Consider the following 17,246-nt stretch of genomic DNA (forward strand, 5'->3'; position numbering starts at 1 on the left):
AAATGGCAACTAGGTGCTGGATTCATGCAAATCAAATTCCCAATCTGGAAATGTCTGTAGTGAGATATATTACTGCATTTCCCCATGCACAGGATTACACGTTGGTGAAGAAGACCCCTAGTGAGCGCTGTCAGGCTCCTGTATCTGAAGGACGGGGAGGAACCTTGGGCCCAATCCCGGGGTCTCCACCGCACCCCCGGATACATGAGGACATCAATGATCCGAAGATCCTAGAACTGACTTACAAGATGATTGAGCTGCTGACTGGAGAGGTGACACTGCTGGGAATGCTGGGACATTATACAGTGATGCTATGAAGGGATCGGGGGGATGATGGTATCATTGTATGTGTCAGGTTCCTATAAGGTGTCAGGACGTCACCGTCTACTTCTCCATGGAGGAGTGGGAGTATCTAGAAGGACACAAGGATCGGTACAAGGACGTGATGATGGAGGACCACCGGCCCCGCACATCACCAGGTAATAGACAGGACTAAATACACGTGGCCTATAATTATCTGTATGTAAAAAATGAATACAGTCCCTGTTTGTGTTTCCTACAGTTCTCTCCAGTGAGAGGACAACACAAGAGAGATGTCTTCTCCCACAGAATGATCAGGTAGATGGAGACGGATTTCATGAAATCTTCCCACTGATGTATGAAGGTCTTGTGTTCTGTTTTGTTCTATCCCAGTACTATAAATTTTCCCAAAAACTGAACTCTAGAAATCCTGATGGAGTCCATTTCTAGGATTGTAAATATGAGTTGAGGGTGTGCTCACTATACACAGTCTCCAATTTCCATTGGTTCAGCTCATACTCAGTGCAAATCTCCTTTCTGCTTAGTGGGCATAGAGCAAGCAATCAAGTACCGTAGCCCTGGAGATCTGCTCTCACTAATTGTACACGATTTCACCTGTATCTTCTTTTATTGCGCATATGTAATTCAGGTGATCAGATTTCACTTTAAACGTTAGAGAAGCTTCTTGAGGATTATGCTTGTGTCCCTCTAACAAGGGTAAAATACCCGTTCCCGTGAAAGCTACTGTGCAGACTCCTCCGGTACCAAAGGCCCTAGCATGCGTCTCCAGTTTTTCACGCTAGGCCTCAAGTCCTCCTGACAAAGTCTACCAAAGCATTATGGGCTTCCTTTGCTTCAATTGACCCCTGCCTTGTCCTCTGCCCCCGCCCAGGCCAACCCCTGTACCGTACGTCAGTGCTGGAGCTTAGCTCTGATAGTTTTTGTTATAGTCAGATGCCGGCTCTTTAACACAGCTGGCATCTGCCAGATATGGTGTAGGCTCAACGGATGAGCCTGCTCCTTAGATGTGCGCCCCCCCTGACTGTGACGTAAAACGAAGGGTGCACAAAGGGGTAAGTTACTTGCAATTGATAAAATATAAATATTTATTTCACAGTTTTTCAATCAGGATGAAGATCTCAACTATAATAATTTTTTATCCATAATTAAAATCGAAGAGGTGGATGTCTGGGGAGAGGAGCGGTGTGAGGAGGAGATTCCTGCCGGTGAGTAGTAGCTAATGAGTGTAGAGAAGTCGCTTAGTCTATTTCTTTATTTTTTAGAGAACCTGTCGCTATAGATTTGTAAACACCAAAATGTTAGAAAATTAGCATTTTTAAACATTTTAGTTTTCTCATTTACTACGTTCATTCTGCCTGGCGATATGATTTTCCAGGTCTGTACGATTACAGCGTTACATTTTTTCTTCTTTTAAATATTTTTGTGATTTTAGAACATTGTATAAAAATAAGAAGAAATGTTGTTTTTTTTTCGCCAATTTTCTGAGAAGTGTAACTTTTTTTTATTTTCGCGCTGATGGAGTCCGGGCTTGTTCTGTGCGTATTGAACTGTGTTTTTTATTGCTTCCATTTTGGTGGGGTGTGCACATTCTTTTTGCATTTTGGGAGGATTCGATATGACCAAAAAAATATCAAATCAGGAATTTCATTTTTTTTTTCTTTACAGCATTTACCATATGGGTGAGTTACTTTTATGACTACATTGACCTTTTACAGATGCGATGAAATTGAAATATATATGTTTTTTTAATTTCTTCATTTTTAAAAATTGGGAAAACGTGGGTGATTTCAACTTAAATTTATTTTTTAAATATATTTTTGATCATTTGTACAATGCACTGTAATATTAAAGTATTGCAGTATATAATAAAAAATCCTTATCTCCTATGAAGCCCAGTCAGAAACTGCTCTTCAAAAACCTCTCCGTGAGTCCAAACGGTCTGATGTGACCACTTGGGGGAAATGGTATAACAAATAGTGGGGTGCTTTTCTTCCTTTGATCCCTTGAGAGGAGGTAAAGAATTTACGTTGGGGGCACCATAGCGCCTGAAAATCAAAGTCAATGGAAAGGAGAGTGAACAGGCTTTCGAAACAAATAATCTATCATGTGCCTAAACAATGCTGGTTTGGCTTTTATCCTAAGTCATGTGATAAGGCTCATTAAAGGGTCGATAATGACTTTTAGGATTACTACTTCCAATAGGTGGCGCTAGAGTTCTAGTCCTTTTCCTCTCTGAAGAGGCAGTTTGCATATTTAATTTCCCAGAGGATCATTGCATGGCCTATAAGTCTCCTCATACTGGCATGCCAGGCCTGGCTTGTCACTTTTCACAAGGAGAATCCTTACCCCTTAGATTCTAAACGATGCGTGTCACATTATTCACATTTGTCAAATGGTGATTTTCTCTTTGTGTTAATGAAGAATTTGGAGCTAAAATTAAATAATATTAGAAAAAAGTGTAAATGTTATTTTCAGAGCCCAATTTGTAAAACTTTTATGAAACCACCTATAGGATGAAAATGCTCACTAGATCCCCTTTATATAAATGCCATGATGTGTATAGTTTCCGAGATGGGGGTTTTTTAGGGAGTGTTTTTCTTTTGGCATCTCGAGGCCATTGCAAATCTAAGATTGATTTCCAAAAAAATTTAAAATAAAAAATAAGAGGAATTACGTCCATGTAGGATATTTCTAAAAGCTGCAAAACCAGAGTAGTAATACTGAGTTGTTTCTCTGTTAACACCTATTGTGTGAGGCAACGTTCCCACAATGAGTATCTGGTGAGCTTTAGATGGTGCAGATTTTCAATTAGGTAAATTAGGTTAATTGCGGAGTTTTTTTCATTGTTTTCTTTAGTGCAATTTTTGCATGCCTTTTTATTGTATTTTTGATGCTGCAGTTTTTGGCTATTTTTCGGCATGTCATGTTTTATATAAAGCTGCTTTGTTTTTGATACTTTCTGCCATTTGACTTTGACAAAACTTTGATTACATGCTTTTTGTACCTGCAGATTTTCCATATCCAATGCAAGGCTATGGGGAAAATCTGCACATAAAACTCAGTGTACAGTCATGGCCAAAAGTTTTGAGAATGACACCAAAATTATATTTTCACATGATCTGCTGGCCTCTGGTTTTTATTAGTGTTTGTCTGATGTTTATATCACATACAGAAATATAATTGCAATCATATTATGAGTACCAATAGGTTATATTGACAGTTAGAATGAGTTAATGCAGCAAGTCAGTATTTGCAGTGCTGCCCCTTCTTCTTCAAGACCTCTGTAATTCTCCCTGGCATGCTCTCAATCAACTTTTGGACCAAATCCTGACTGATAGCAGTCCATTCTTGCATAATCAATGCTTGCATTTTGCCAGAATTTGTTGGTTTTTGTTTGTCCACCCGTCTCTTGATGATTGACCACAAGTTCTCAATGGGATTAAGATCTGGGGAGTTTCCAGGCCATGGACCCAAAATATCTATGTTTTGTTCCATGAGCCATTTAGTTATCACCTTTGCTTTATGGCAAGGTGCTCCATCATGCTGGAAAAGGCATTGTTGGGCGCCAAACTGCTCTTGGACGGTTGGGAGAAGTTGCTCTTGGAGGACATTCTGGTACCATTCTTTATTCATGGCTGTGTTTTTAGGCAAGACTGTGAGTGAGCCGATTCCCTTGGCTGAGAAGCAACCCCACACATGAATGGTTTCAGGATGCTTTACAGTTGGCATGAGACAAGACTGCTGGTAGCGCTCACCTCTTCTTCTCCGAATAAGCTGTTTTCCAGATGTCCCAAACAATCGAAAAGGGGATTCATCAGAGAAAATGACTTTGCCCCAGTCCTCAGCAGTCCACTCCCTGTACCTTTTGCAGAATATCAGTCGGTCCCTGATGTTTTTTCTGGAGAGAAGTGGCTTCTTTGCTGCCCTCCTTGAAACCAGCCCTTGCTCAAAGAGTCTCCGCCTCACAGTGCATGCAGAAGCACTCACACCAGCCTGCGGCCATTCCTGAGCAAGCTCGGCACTGCTGGTAGTCCGATCCCGCGTCTGAAACAGTTTTAAGATACGGTCCTGGCGCTTGCTGGTCTTTCTTGGGCGCCCTGGAGCCTTTTTGACAACAATGGAAGCTCTCTCCTTGAAGTTCTTGATGATGCGATAGATTGTTGACTGAAGTGCAATCTTTGTAGCTGCGATACTCTTCCCTGTTAGGCCATTTTTGTGCAGTGCAATGATGGCTGCACGTGTTTCTTTAGCGATAACCATGGTTAACTGAAGAGAAACAATGATACCAAGAACCAGCCTCCTTTTAAAGTGTCCAGTGATGTCATTCTTACTTAATCATGACTGATTGATCGCCAGCCCTGTCCTCATCAACACCCACACCTGTGTTAATGGATCAATCACTAAAACGATGTTAGCTGCTCCTTTTAAGGCAGGACTGCAATGATGTTGAAATGTGTTTTGGGGGTTAAAGTTCATTTTCTGGGCAAATATTGACTTTGCAAGTACAGTAATTGCTGTTAAGCTGATCACTCTTTGACATTCAGGAGTATATGCAAATTGCCATTACAAAAAATGAAGCAGTAAACTTTGGAAAAATTACTATTTGTCTCATTCTCAATACTTTTGGCCATGACTATACTCGCAAGAAAAATTGTTGACATGTTGGGGATTAAAAACACACACCGCAGGTCAGTTTATGCAGCGTAAAAAAGGCACAGTGAGCAGGAGATTTCTATAAATCCCATCCACTTTGCGGCAACTATAAAACACTGCATTTTTTTTTGATCAGCAAAAATAAATCAACGTCAAAAACGCATCAAAAACTCATCGTGGGAACTTAATCTTACAGGAAAAAAATGGATTAAAACTTAAATGTATGTAAATTTTTTTAGTTTTTTACCCTTCATTTTGCTTTAAATTCTATGAAACACCAAAAAGTTTAGCAAATGCTGTTGTCAGAGTCTTTCCTAGCAGATGATGGCTGTGTTATTCAGCCATCATCTGACTCTAACAACTGCCAATAGAGCCGAGCTTCAATCTGTTAATCTCTGCTGTCAATCTCTTAAAGTGGTATTTAAAGCACATGGTTCGGCTGTTCTAAGAGCCCATCACCTCCCCCATCACAACGCGCGGTGCTGATGGGTTTCCATGACAGCCGGGGGTCTGCTGAAGACCCCTATGCTTGTCATGATAGTGCTCCGTTGAAATCAAGCTTGTGGCTGGACTTCATAGGAAATTGTACTGTGTATAGTACAAGCAATCAGATGATTTCAGGTTCAAGTCACCTAAGGGGACAACAGAATACAGTAAAAATTAAAGAAATAAAAAAAAAAAGTAAAAAAATCAGTCGAATCACCCCCATTTCCCTCCTATTAACAATAAAGAAATGAAAAAAATACACTTGTTATCTCCATGTGCATAAAAGTCCGAACTATCAAGTTGTTATCGCATAAAGCGACACATAGGGTTTCGTCAAAGTATGAAGTAAAAAAAAAAAAAGGACTCGTTCTTTAAGATTGTATAGTAATATTATTTCAAAATAATACAAATTATTTTTATTCTGGGCAGATGACATCACCATGAGCTCAAAAGAACATCTGATATCTTCAGGTTTTATAGATAATGATTCTGGTATCACACGAGATGCACATGAAGGATGTGCCATTATTCCAGATAAAGCCTCAACCCTTCACGGCCAATATCCATCATCTGATCCTTTCAAGCAGTTTGTTTCCTCTCATTTATCACAGATTATTGGGGAAAAAGAAATTAGCAAAAGTGGTGTTGAACTTCAAATACCTCACAAAGAAGAGAAGTCGTTTATGTGTTCGGAATGTGGGAAATGTTACAGCTATAAATCAAGTCTTATTAAACATAAGAGAGTTCACACAGGGGAGAAGCCATATTCGTGCTCAAATTGTGGGAAATCTTTCCACCAGAAATCAAATTTTGAAATGCATCAGAGAATTCACACAGGGGCAAAACCATATTCCTGTTCAGAATGTGAAAAGTGTTTTGCAAATCAATCCAATCTTAGTAAACATCAGAGAAGTCACGTAGGCGAGAAGCCTTTTTCATGTTCAGAGTGTGGGAAATGTTTCAGCCAGACATCAAATCTAGTGGTACATCAGAGAACTCACACAGGAGTGAAGCCATACTCTTGCTCAGAATGTAAGAAATCTTTTGCTTATCAGTCAAGCCTTGTGAAACATAACAGAATTCACACAGGGGAGAAGCCTTATTCATGCTTAGAATGTGGGAAATGTTTTTCAAGGAAATCAAATCTTACTAAACATGAGAGAATTCACACAGGAGTGAAGCCACACTTATGTTCACAATGCGGGAAATGTTTTACAGATCAATCAAATCTTGTTAAACATGAAAAAAGTCACAAAGAGGAGAAGCTATAATTATGTTTACGATGTTTTAACCAGAAATTATTATACGTGAGAGATGTCACACAGAGTAAAAGCCTTTTTTTTTTTTGTTCGCAACGTGGGAAATGTTTTCCATTGAAAGCAAATCTTCTAAAGCATCAAAAAATTCCTATAGGGATGTTGCCATTTTCTCTTCTTTCTTCACACAAGAAAAAGAAATTTAGAGAAGAAAAGGATGAAAATTGAATGAAATTACCAATAAACGTATATCTAAAAATAAAAGGGAATCCAGATAACACAACTGTACATAAAATATCTGGCATTAATATATTGTATATAATTGTCTCATAGCTTATTACCAATAGATAGTAAAATTCTTATTAAAACGTTTACTGGTATCAAAACTTATATTAATAAAACATTTTCGGGTTTGGTTCTGTCTCGCTTTCTTTTTTTTAGGTGTTAGGTTATTGTCAAGGTGAGGGAGAGCTTGTAGACATTTTTGGCCCAATTCCTTATTGCCTTTGGGCCTTTCTTTTGGTCAAGTTTTTGGTGCCTTTAGCCAGTTTTTGATTTGCATCAAATTCTTCTTTTAATTTGTGTTTTTATCGGTCTGTTTTATGTCTTCTCATTTTTTTTAAGGATACGGTTTTTGATTCCCAGACTTTTGTGGCCGATTCTTCAATTTGCTACTTTTTAAAAAGTCACAATATTTTCGCGCAAACGCCCTCTAGTCCACCACTGGAGCAATTTGCGTACGCCTGAAATTATCACGCAACTTTGTGACACTTTATCGGAGGATACGATTTAAAAGGTGCAAAAAAAAAGGTAAAACACAAAAATAAAGAGCATTTTTTGATTTGGCACATAATTAATAAACCGTATGCGACATTTTAAAGGACTTGGAGCAGAAAACAGTAATGAATACTTTAAGACAAAAAACAAAGTGACTTAAAGGAATACGCAAATGCCAATAGTGAAGGGAGAGTTCCACCAAAGATTTGAGATATTCTGGAATTTGTTAGGAGACATTTTGGTTTAGAAAAGGAAGCCTCCTGTCCATCCATAATTACTATAGTTTTGAATGCTGGAAAAAGAGTCTCGTGTAGGTCTACAAGCAGAGATTTCACATACTGCGCTACAAAAGCACACAGAACAGGAATTCTCCACTGGAGATCAACCATCTCAGAACAAAGGCTAGGTGCAACAAATCTGGGTCCATATTCCAGAGTCTACAACATTGTGAAGATTCATTCTGTGAAGGAAATCCACCCATTCTATAGAGCAATATGGATGTGCGGTTGCTGCACAATGTATGGCTCAATACGTTTATCGTTAGTTGTAGAAGAAACGGTTACACGAGATTCAATGTGATCTACTCTTGTAGACTAAGTGAGGTAAGTGAGGCTATAAAAACAAAATGTGGGCAGGTAATGGTAATAAATTGAAAAAAAAATGCTTATAAATGATAGCATCGGAGCTCATTTATTAATTTGTGTAAACTTGCTTTACATTTGAAATTGATGTGTGAGACTTTCTATGTTTGGAACAGGCTTCTCATCGATGTCTTTCTTCATACGCAAAATGTCTATATTTGTTAAAGGTGGCCTGTCACGTGCTAAAAAAATTGAGTTAAATCCCTTGTAAGAATCCCTGATTCTGCTGCTCCTTTCTGTTTTGTGTGGCTTCACACCACTGCAAGGAGATTCACATCTGTTGCTTTTGTAGCGCAGTATGTGAAATCTCTGCTTGTAGACCAACACAGCATTTAATTAGAGTCTCCTCTGGGAGCCTTAATACCACTCTTCAAGACGCTGCCAATCAGAGCTCGGCAGCAGTTCAATAATTCTTATGGTGGAGAAGCCTTGTCTATGTGACAATGGTGTGTGTGTGGACCCACTGCGCACGGGACGGGCTTACTCTGGGGGCAGTGACTAAGCAACTAACTGGTATTCGGTAGAGGCTCTGGGGGTCAGGATAAGCTTGGCTGCAGGAAGTCGCCAGGTGTTACTCCAGGCTATTACCCGAACCTGCAGAGCAGGTATGCAAAGTACATGAGGGCGAGACAGAAGCGTAGTCAGACGGTCTGAGGCTGGGGCAGGCAGCACGGGTTCACTATACAAAGCCGGGGTCAGGAATGGAGAGGTCAGACAGAACAGGTACATGAGCCAGGTCAGTAACAGGAAAGACGAGACAAGATAACACACTGACTGCGGAAGACAGACAAAAGCAAGAACCTAAGTTCAAGTAGGGAACAGGAGGAGAAGCCTAATATATCCCCTGCTGGCAGAGGATAGGCTGGGGAACCAAACCCTGCAGGACACAGCAGGGTTAAATTACTGCAGGACACAGCACGGTTAAATTACTGCAGGACACAGCAGGGTTATTAAATTCCTGCAGGATTCTGGCCTCCCTTTCGTGTGGATATGCAGCAGAGTAGAAAATGCAGCATGAGGACCCAACGCGGCGGCCTGACACGGGAAGGAGCCGAGCGGCACTGGGAACACATGCGAGTTACAGTCTTCTCTAGAGATTGAACCTTTCTTTCTCCAGGTGGAGGGAATACGGTCTTATTTTTGGAATGGGTTTTACATGAAACAGCTTTTGACCACACTTTTTGTATTGGCCATTTATATTGTTGTAAATGTTACTCATGTCCCCATTAGACATCTCTTCTCAAGACTGAATACAGTGGGTGGAAAGTATTCAGACCCCTTTAAATTTTTCACTCTTTGTTTCATTCCAGCCATTTGGTAAATTCTAAAAAGTTATTTTTTTTTCTCATTAAAGTCCACTCTGCACCCCATCTTGACTGAAAAAAAAACAAATTTAGAAATTTTTGATAATTTATTAAAAAAGAAAAACTGAAATATCACATGGTCATAAGTATTCAGACCCTTTGCTCAGACACTCATATTTAAGTCACATGCTGTCATTTCCTTGTGATCCTCCTTGAGATGGTTCTACTCCTTCATAGGAGTCCAACTGTGTTTAATTAAACTTATAGGACTTGATTTGGAAAGGCACACACCTGTCTATATAAGACCTCACAGCTCACAGTGCATGTCAGACCAAATGAGAATCATGAGCTCAAAGGAACTGCCCAAGGAGCTCAGAGACAGAATTGTGGCAAGGCACAGATCTGGCCAAGGTTACAAAAGAATCAAGGTTCCTAAGAGCACAGTGGCCTCCATAATCCTTAAATGGAAGAAGTTTGGGACCACCAGAAGTCTTCCTAGACCTGGCCGTCCAGCCAAACTGAGCAATCGTGCGAGAAGAGCCTTGGTGAGAGAGGTAAAGGAGAACCCCAAGATCACTGTGGCTGAGCTCCAGAGATGCAGTAGGGAGATGGGAGAAAGTTCCACAAGGTCAACTATCACTGAAGACCTCCACCAGTCTGGCCTTTATGGCAGAGTGGCCCGACGGAAGCCTCTCCTCTGTGCAAGACATATGAGGAGTTTGTCCAAAAACACATGAAGGACTCCCAGACTATAAGAAATAAGATTCTCTGGTCTGATGAGACAGCACCCGTACGCCCCGAATCTGTCAGAAGACAGAGGGATCGTAGGCCGCAAGAAGGGGACCGGCCCCTGGTCCAGCCGTTTTACTCTACGTCTCGGCTGGGAAAACCGGAGGCTTCGTGCTTATATAGTCAGTTGCCGAAGCCTCATTCTAGTCTCCGTGAGGGTCAAGCAGGTCCGGGAACTCCAACAAGCCAGGGGGGACTTCAGAGCACCCGAGGGGGATTGAGAGTGGGCAGCGCAGGGCAGGAGGGAGAAAGACCCAGCGTGAAGACGGTCTAGCTAGGAACACAAGAAAGTGGTGTTCTGTCTGCGCTCCTAACCTGCCTGAGAAAGTGCTGAACCCCTGTCTGGTGAATGCAGTACTATGTGGGAGGCTGACACCTGTACAGTGCACCAGTGGAACTGTCATAAGAACCGTGAGTAAAGACTCGGATGACTGCACCGCACTGCCTCCGTCCCTTCTTTCATCTGTGCCATCTTTCCCTCCCTGCACTACAACGCCCAGTGCAACCAACTCACACTATCTACACTGCCCTGGAGCTAGCTCTACCTGTGGAGAGCCACACCATCCCTGCTGCCGTATCACCAGCTCCAGAGGACCTGCTCCGCACCGGTGGCACCCCTTTAGCCGCATTCCACAGGTGGCGTCACGAACACTTTACAAATCCCCTATAAATAAATTCCCCCTTTTTACTGACCGCCCTGGGTCACCGCTACTGTGACATCACCCCCCAGCCCGGCACCGGGTACCCCACGGCCCAGGGGGCGCGTCATGTGCACAGCAGCTTACCATTCTTGCACGTTTCACCCACACATGATTCACTTAAAGGGGTTGTCCACACTTAGAAAATCATGGTTGTTTTCTATCAAAAACAACTCCACCCGTGACCATAGACTGTGTATGTTATTGCAGCTCAGCTCCACTCACTTCTTTGGGGCTGAGTTGGTCTATTAGATACATCCTATGGTTCGTTTTGGTGTCTTTCTGAAAGAAAGCAACCATGTTTTTCTTGTACTGGCCAATCCCTTTATAGGGGTTTTCCCATTTATGCTGTTATGCGGTTATGCTTCCCGGGTGGGGCGGGGGGCTCCTGTGGAGCAACAGTTCGGACCAGTTCATTCTTGATAACTGAAAAGGATTTTTAATCGGAGAAAAATCATAAAGCTCCGCAGCGTTAGATGCACTTTATAATGTTACCCGTATACCGAGAAGAAACACTCGTTACACAAGGTGACAAAGCAGATGTGATACAAGAGCGAGCGGCAGCCAATGAGAGCAAAGGACTGCTGACGAGGTGACCAATCACTACACGGGAATACAAAACAATCAGTAAGGCTCGGCTCCGCTCCCTACACCTCGTACGCACACGGCTCCGCTCCCTACACGGTTCTGCTCAGTACGCCTCGCACGCGCTCGGCTCCACTCCCTGCACCTCGCACGCGCTCGGCTCCGCTCCCTACACCTCGTACGCGCTTGGCTCCGCTCCGCACACATAATATACACACATGGCTCCGCTCCGTACACCTCGTACGCGCACGGCTCCGCTCCGTACACTTCGTACGCGCACGGCTCCGCTCCGTACACTTCGTACGCGCACGGCTCCGCTCCGTACACTTCGTACGCGCACGGCTCCGCTCCGTACACCTCGTAAGCGCACGGCTCCGCTCCGTACACCTCGTAAGCGCACGGCTCCGCACACATAATATACACACATGGCTCCGCTCCGTACACCTCATATGCACACGGCTCCGTTCCGTACACCTCGTACGCGCATGGCTCCGCTCCGCACACAATATACACACATGACTCCGCTCCGTACACATGATACGCACACCACTCTACTCCGTACACCTCGTATGCACACAGCTCCGCTCCGCACAAATAATATACACACATGGCTCCGCTCCGTACACCTCGTATGCGCACGGCTCCTCTCCGCACACATAATATACACACATGGCTCCGCTCCGTACACCTTGTACGCGCACGGCTCCGCTTCGCACGCGCACGGCTCCGCTCCGTACACTTCGTACGCGCACGGCTCCGCTCCGTACACCTCGTAAGCGCACGGCTCCGCTCCGTACACCTCGTAAGCGCACGGCTCCGCACACATAATATACACACATGGCTCCGCTCCGTACACCTCATATGCGCATGGCTCCGCTCCGCACACAATATACACCCATGACTCCGCTCCGTACACATGATACGCACACCACTCTACTCCGTACACCTCGTATGCACACAGCTACGCTCCGCACAAATAATATACACACATGGCTCCGCTCCGTACACCTCGTACGCGCACGGCTCCTCTCCGCACACATAATATACACACATGGCTCCGCTCCGTACACATGATACGCACACGGCTCCGCTCCATACACCTCGTACTCGCTCGACACTATACACACATGGCTCCGCTCCGTACACCTCGTATGCGCACGGCTCCGCTCCGAACACCTCGTAAGCGCTCGGCTTCGCTCCGCACACATAATATACACACATGGCTCCGCTCCGTACACATAATACGAACACGGCTCCGCTCCGCACACATAATATACACACACGGCTCCGCTCCGCACACATAATATACACACACGGCTCCGCTCCGCACACATAATATACACACACGGCTCCGCTCCGCACACATAATATACACACACGGCTCCGCTCCGCACACATAATATACACACACGGCTCCGCTCCGCACACATAATATACACACACGGCTCCGCTCCGCACACATAATATACACACACGGCTCCGCTCCGCACACATAGTATACACACACGGCTCCGCTCCGCACACATAGTATACACACACGGCTCCGCTCTGTACACATAATATACACACATGGCTCCGCTCTGTACACCTCGTATGTGCACGGGTCCGCTCCGTACACCTCGTACGCGCTCTGCTCCACACACATAATATACACACACGGCTCCGCTCTGCACACATAATATACACACACGGCTCCGCTCCGCACACATAATATACGCATACGGCTCCGCTCCGCACACATAATATACGCATACGGCTCCGCTCCGCACACATAATATACGCATACGGCTCCGCTCCGCACACATAATATACGCATACGGCTCCGCTCCGCACACATAATATACGCATACGGCTCCGCTCCGCACACATAATATACGCATACGGCTCCGCTCCGCACACATAATATACGCATACGGCTCCGCTCCGCACACATAATATACACACACGGCTCCGCTCCGCACACATAATATACACACACGGCTCCGCTCCGTACACATAATATACACACATGGCTCCGCTCTGTACACCTCGTATGTGCACGGGTCCGCTCCGTACACCTCGTACGCGCTCTGCTCTGCACACATAATATACACACACGGCTCCGCTCCGCACACATAATATACACACACGGCTCCGCTCCGCACACATAATATACACACACTGCTCCGCTCCGCACACATAATATACACACACTGCTCCGCACACTATTAATACACACACGGCTCCGCTCCGCACACATAATATACACACACGGCTCCGCTCCGCACACATAATATACACACACGGCTCCGCACACATAATATACACACGGCTCCGCTCCGCACACACGGCTCCGCTCCGCACACATAATACACACACACGGCTCCGCTCCGCACACTATTAATACACACACGGCTCCGCTCCGCACACATAATATACACACACGGCTCCGCACACATAATATACACACACGGCTCCGCTCCGCACACATAATATACACACACGGCTCCGCACACTATTAATACACACACGGCTCCGCTCCGCACACATAATATACACACACGGCTCCGCTCCGCACACATAATATACACACACGGCTCCGCACACATAATATACACACACGGCTCCGCTCCGCACACATAATACGCACACACGGCTCCGCTCCGCACAGATAATACACACACACGGCTCCGCACACATAATACACACACACGGCTCCGCTCCGCACACTATTAATACACACACGGCTCCGCTCCGCACACATAATATACACACATGGCTCCGCACACATAATATACACACACGGCTCCGCACACATAATATACACACACGGCTCCGCTCCGCACACTATTATATACACACATGGCTCCGCTCCGTACACCTCGTATGTGCACGGGTCCGCTCCGTACACCTCATACGCACTCGGCTCCGCACACATAATATACACACGGCTCCGCTCCGCACACATAATATACACACACGGCTCCGCTCCACACACATAATATACACACACGGCTCCGCTCCGCACACATAATATACACACACGGCTCCGCTCCGCACACATAATATACACACACGGCTCCGCTCCGCACACATAATATACACACGGCTCCGCTCCGCACACATAATATACACACGGCTCCGCTCCGCACACATAATATACACACACGGCTCCGCTCCACACACATAATATACACACACGGCTCTGCTCCGCACACATAATACACACACACGGCTCCGCTCCGCACACATAATATACACACACGGCTCCGCTCCGTACAGATAATATACACACACGGCTCCGCTCCGCACACGGCTCCGCTTTGTACACCTTGTACACACACAGCTCCGCTCCGCACACATAATATACACACGGCTCTGCTCTGTACAGATAATACGCTCACGGCTCCGCTCCGTACACATAATATACACACACGGCTCCGCTCCATACAGATAATACGCTCACGGCTCCGCTCCGTACAGATAATACGCTCACGGCTCCGCTCCGTACACGGCTCCGTTTTGTACACCTCGTACACACACGGCTCCGCACACATAATATACGCACACGGCTCCGCTCCGCACACATAATATACGCACACGGCTCCGCTCCGTACAGATAATACGCTCACGGCTCCGCTCCGTACAGATAATACGCTCACGGCTCCGCTCCGTACAGATAATACGCTCACGGCTCCGCACACGGCTCCGTTTTGTACACCTCGTACACACACGGCTCCGCACACATAATATACGCACATGGCTCCGCTCCGCACACATAATATACGCACACGGCTCCGCTCCGTACAGATAATACGCTCACGGCTCCGCTCCGTACAGATAATACGCTCACGGCTCCGCTCCGTACACGGCTCCGTTTTGTACACCTCGTATACACACGGCTCCGCACACATAATATACGCACACGGCTCCGCTCCGCACACATAATATACACACACGGCTCCGCTCCACACACATAATATACACACACGGCTCTGCTCCGCACACATAATACACACACACGGCTCCGCTCCGCACACATAATATACACACACGGCTCCGCTCCGTACAGATAATATACACACACGGCTCCGCTCCGCACACGGCTCCGCTTTGTACACCTTGTACACACACAGCTCCGCTCCGCACACATAATATACACACGGCTCTGCTCTGTACAGATAATACGCTCACGGCTCCGCTCCGTACACATAATATACACACACGGCTCCGCTCCATACAGATAATACGCTCACGGCTCCGCTCCGTACAGATAATACGCTCACGGCTCCGCTCCGTACACGGCTCCGTTTTGTACACCTCGTACACACACGGCTCCGCACACATAATATACGCACACGGCTCCGCTCCGCACACATAATATACGCACACGGCTCCGCTCCGTACAGATAATACGCTCACGGCTCCGCTCCGTACAGATAATACGCTCACGGCTCCGCTCCGTACAGATAATACGCTCACGGCTCCGCTCCGTACACGGCTCCGTTTTGTACACCTCGTACACACACGGCTCCGCACACATAATATACGCACATGGCTCCGCTCCGCACACATAATATACGCACACGGCTCCGCTCCGTACAGATAATACGCTCACGGCTCCGCTCCGTACAGATAATACGCTCACGGCTCCGCTCCGTACACGGCTCCGTTTTGTACACCTCGTATACACACGGCTCCGCACACATAATATATGCACACGGCTCCACTCCGCACACATAATATACGCACACGGCTCCGCTCCGTACAGATAATACGCTCACGGCTCCGCTCCGTACAGATAATACGCTCACGGCTCCGCTCCGTACACAGCTCCGTTTTGTACACCTCGTACACACACGGCTCCGCACACATAATATACGCACACGGCTCCGCTCCGCACACATAATATACGCACACGGCTCCGCTCCGTACAGATAATACGCTCACGGCTCTGCTCCGTACAGATAATACGCTCACGGCTCCGCTCCGTACACGGCTCCGCTTTGTACACCTCGTACACACACGGCTCCGCACACATAATATACGCACACGGCTCCGCTCCGCACACATAATATACGCACACGGCTCCGCTCCGCACACATAATATACGCACACGCCCCGCTCCGTACAGATAATACGCTCACGGCTCCGCTCCGTACACGGCTCCGTTTTGTACACCTCGTACACACACGGCTCCGCACACATAATATACGCACACGGCTCCGCTCCGCACACATAATATACGCACACGGCTCCGCTCCGTACAGATAATACGCTCACGGCTCTGCTCCGTACAGATAATACGCTCACGGCTCCGCTCCGTACACGGCTCCGCTCCGCACACATAATATACGCACACGGCTCCGCTCCAAACAGATAATACGCTCACGGCTCCGCTCCGTACAGATAATACGCTCACGGCTCCGCTCCGTACAGATAATACGCTCACGGCTCCGCTCCGTACAGATAATACGCTCACGGCTCCGCTCCGTACACGGCTCCGTTTTGTACACCTCGTACACACACGGCTCCGCACACATAATATACGCACACGGCTCCGCTCCGCACACATAATATACGCACACGGCTCCGCTCCGTACAGATAATACGCTCACGGCTCCGCTCCGTACACGGCTCCGCTTTGTACACCTCGTACACACACGGCTCCGCACACATAATATACGCACACAGCTCCGCTCCGCACACATAATATACACACGGCTCCGCTCTGTACAGATAATACGCTCACGGCTC

The 17,246-nt window shown here is 46.1% G+C and overlaps 1 protein-coding gene across 1 annotated transcript in view; it reads left to right on the forward strand.

Moving 5' to 3' along the window:
* The window catches only part of LOC141271573 (uncharacterized), a 64,773-nt gene that overhangs the window by 27,937 nt on the left and 19,590 nt on the right, over positions 1–17,246 (forward strand). Inside the window, exons 10-16 of the mRNA XM_073681621.1 lie at positions 93–272; positions 356–479; positions 563–618; positions 1,418–1,526; positions 5,890–6,724; positions 8,038–8,095; positions 9,252–9,389. Coding sequence (XP_073537722.1) covers positions 93–272; positions 356–479; positions 563–618; positions 1,418–1,526; positions 5,890–6,724; positions 8,038–8,095; positions 9,252–9,389 — 1,500 coding nt within the window. The remainder of the gene's footprint in view (positions 1–92; positions 273–355; positions 480–562; positions 619–1,417; positions 1,527–5,889; positions 6,725–8,037; positions 8,096–9,251; positions 9,390–17,246) is intronic.

This window comes from Phyllobates terribilis, unplaced genomic scaffold (genome assembly GCF_046119375.1).
Source record: "Phyllobates terribilis strain yellow unplaced genomic scaffold, ASM4611937v1 Scaffold_5__5_contigs__length_657084704, whole genome shotgun sequence".
In the NCBI taxonomy this organism is placed as follows: domain Eukaryota; kingdom Metazoa; phylum Chordata; class Amphibia; order Anura; family Dendrobatidae; genus Phyllobates; species Phyllobates terribilis.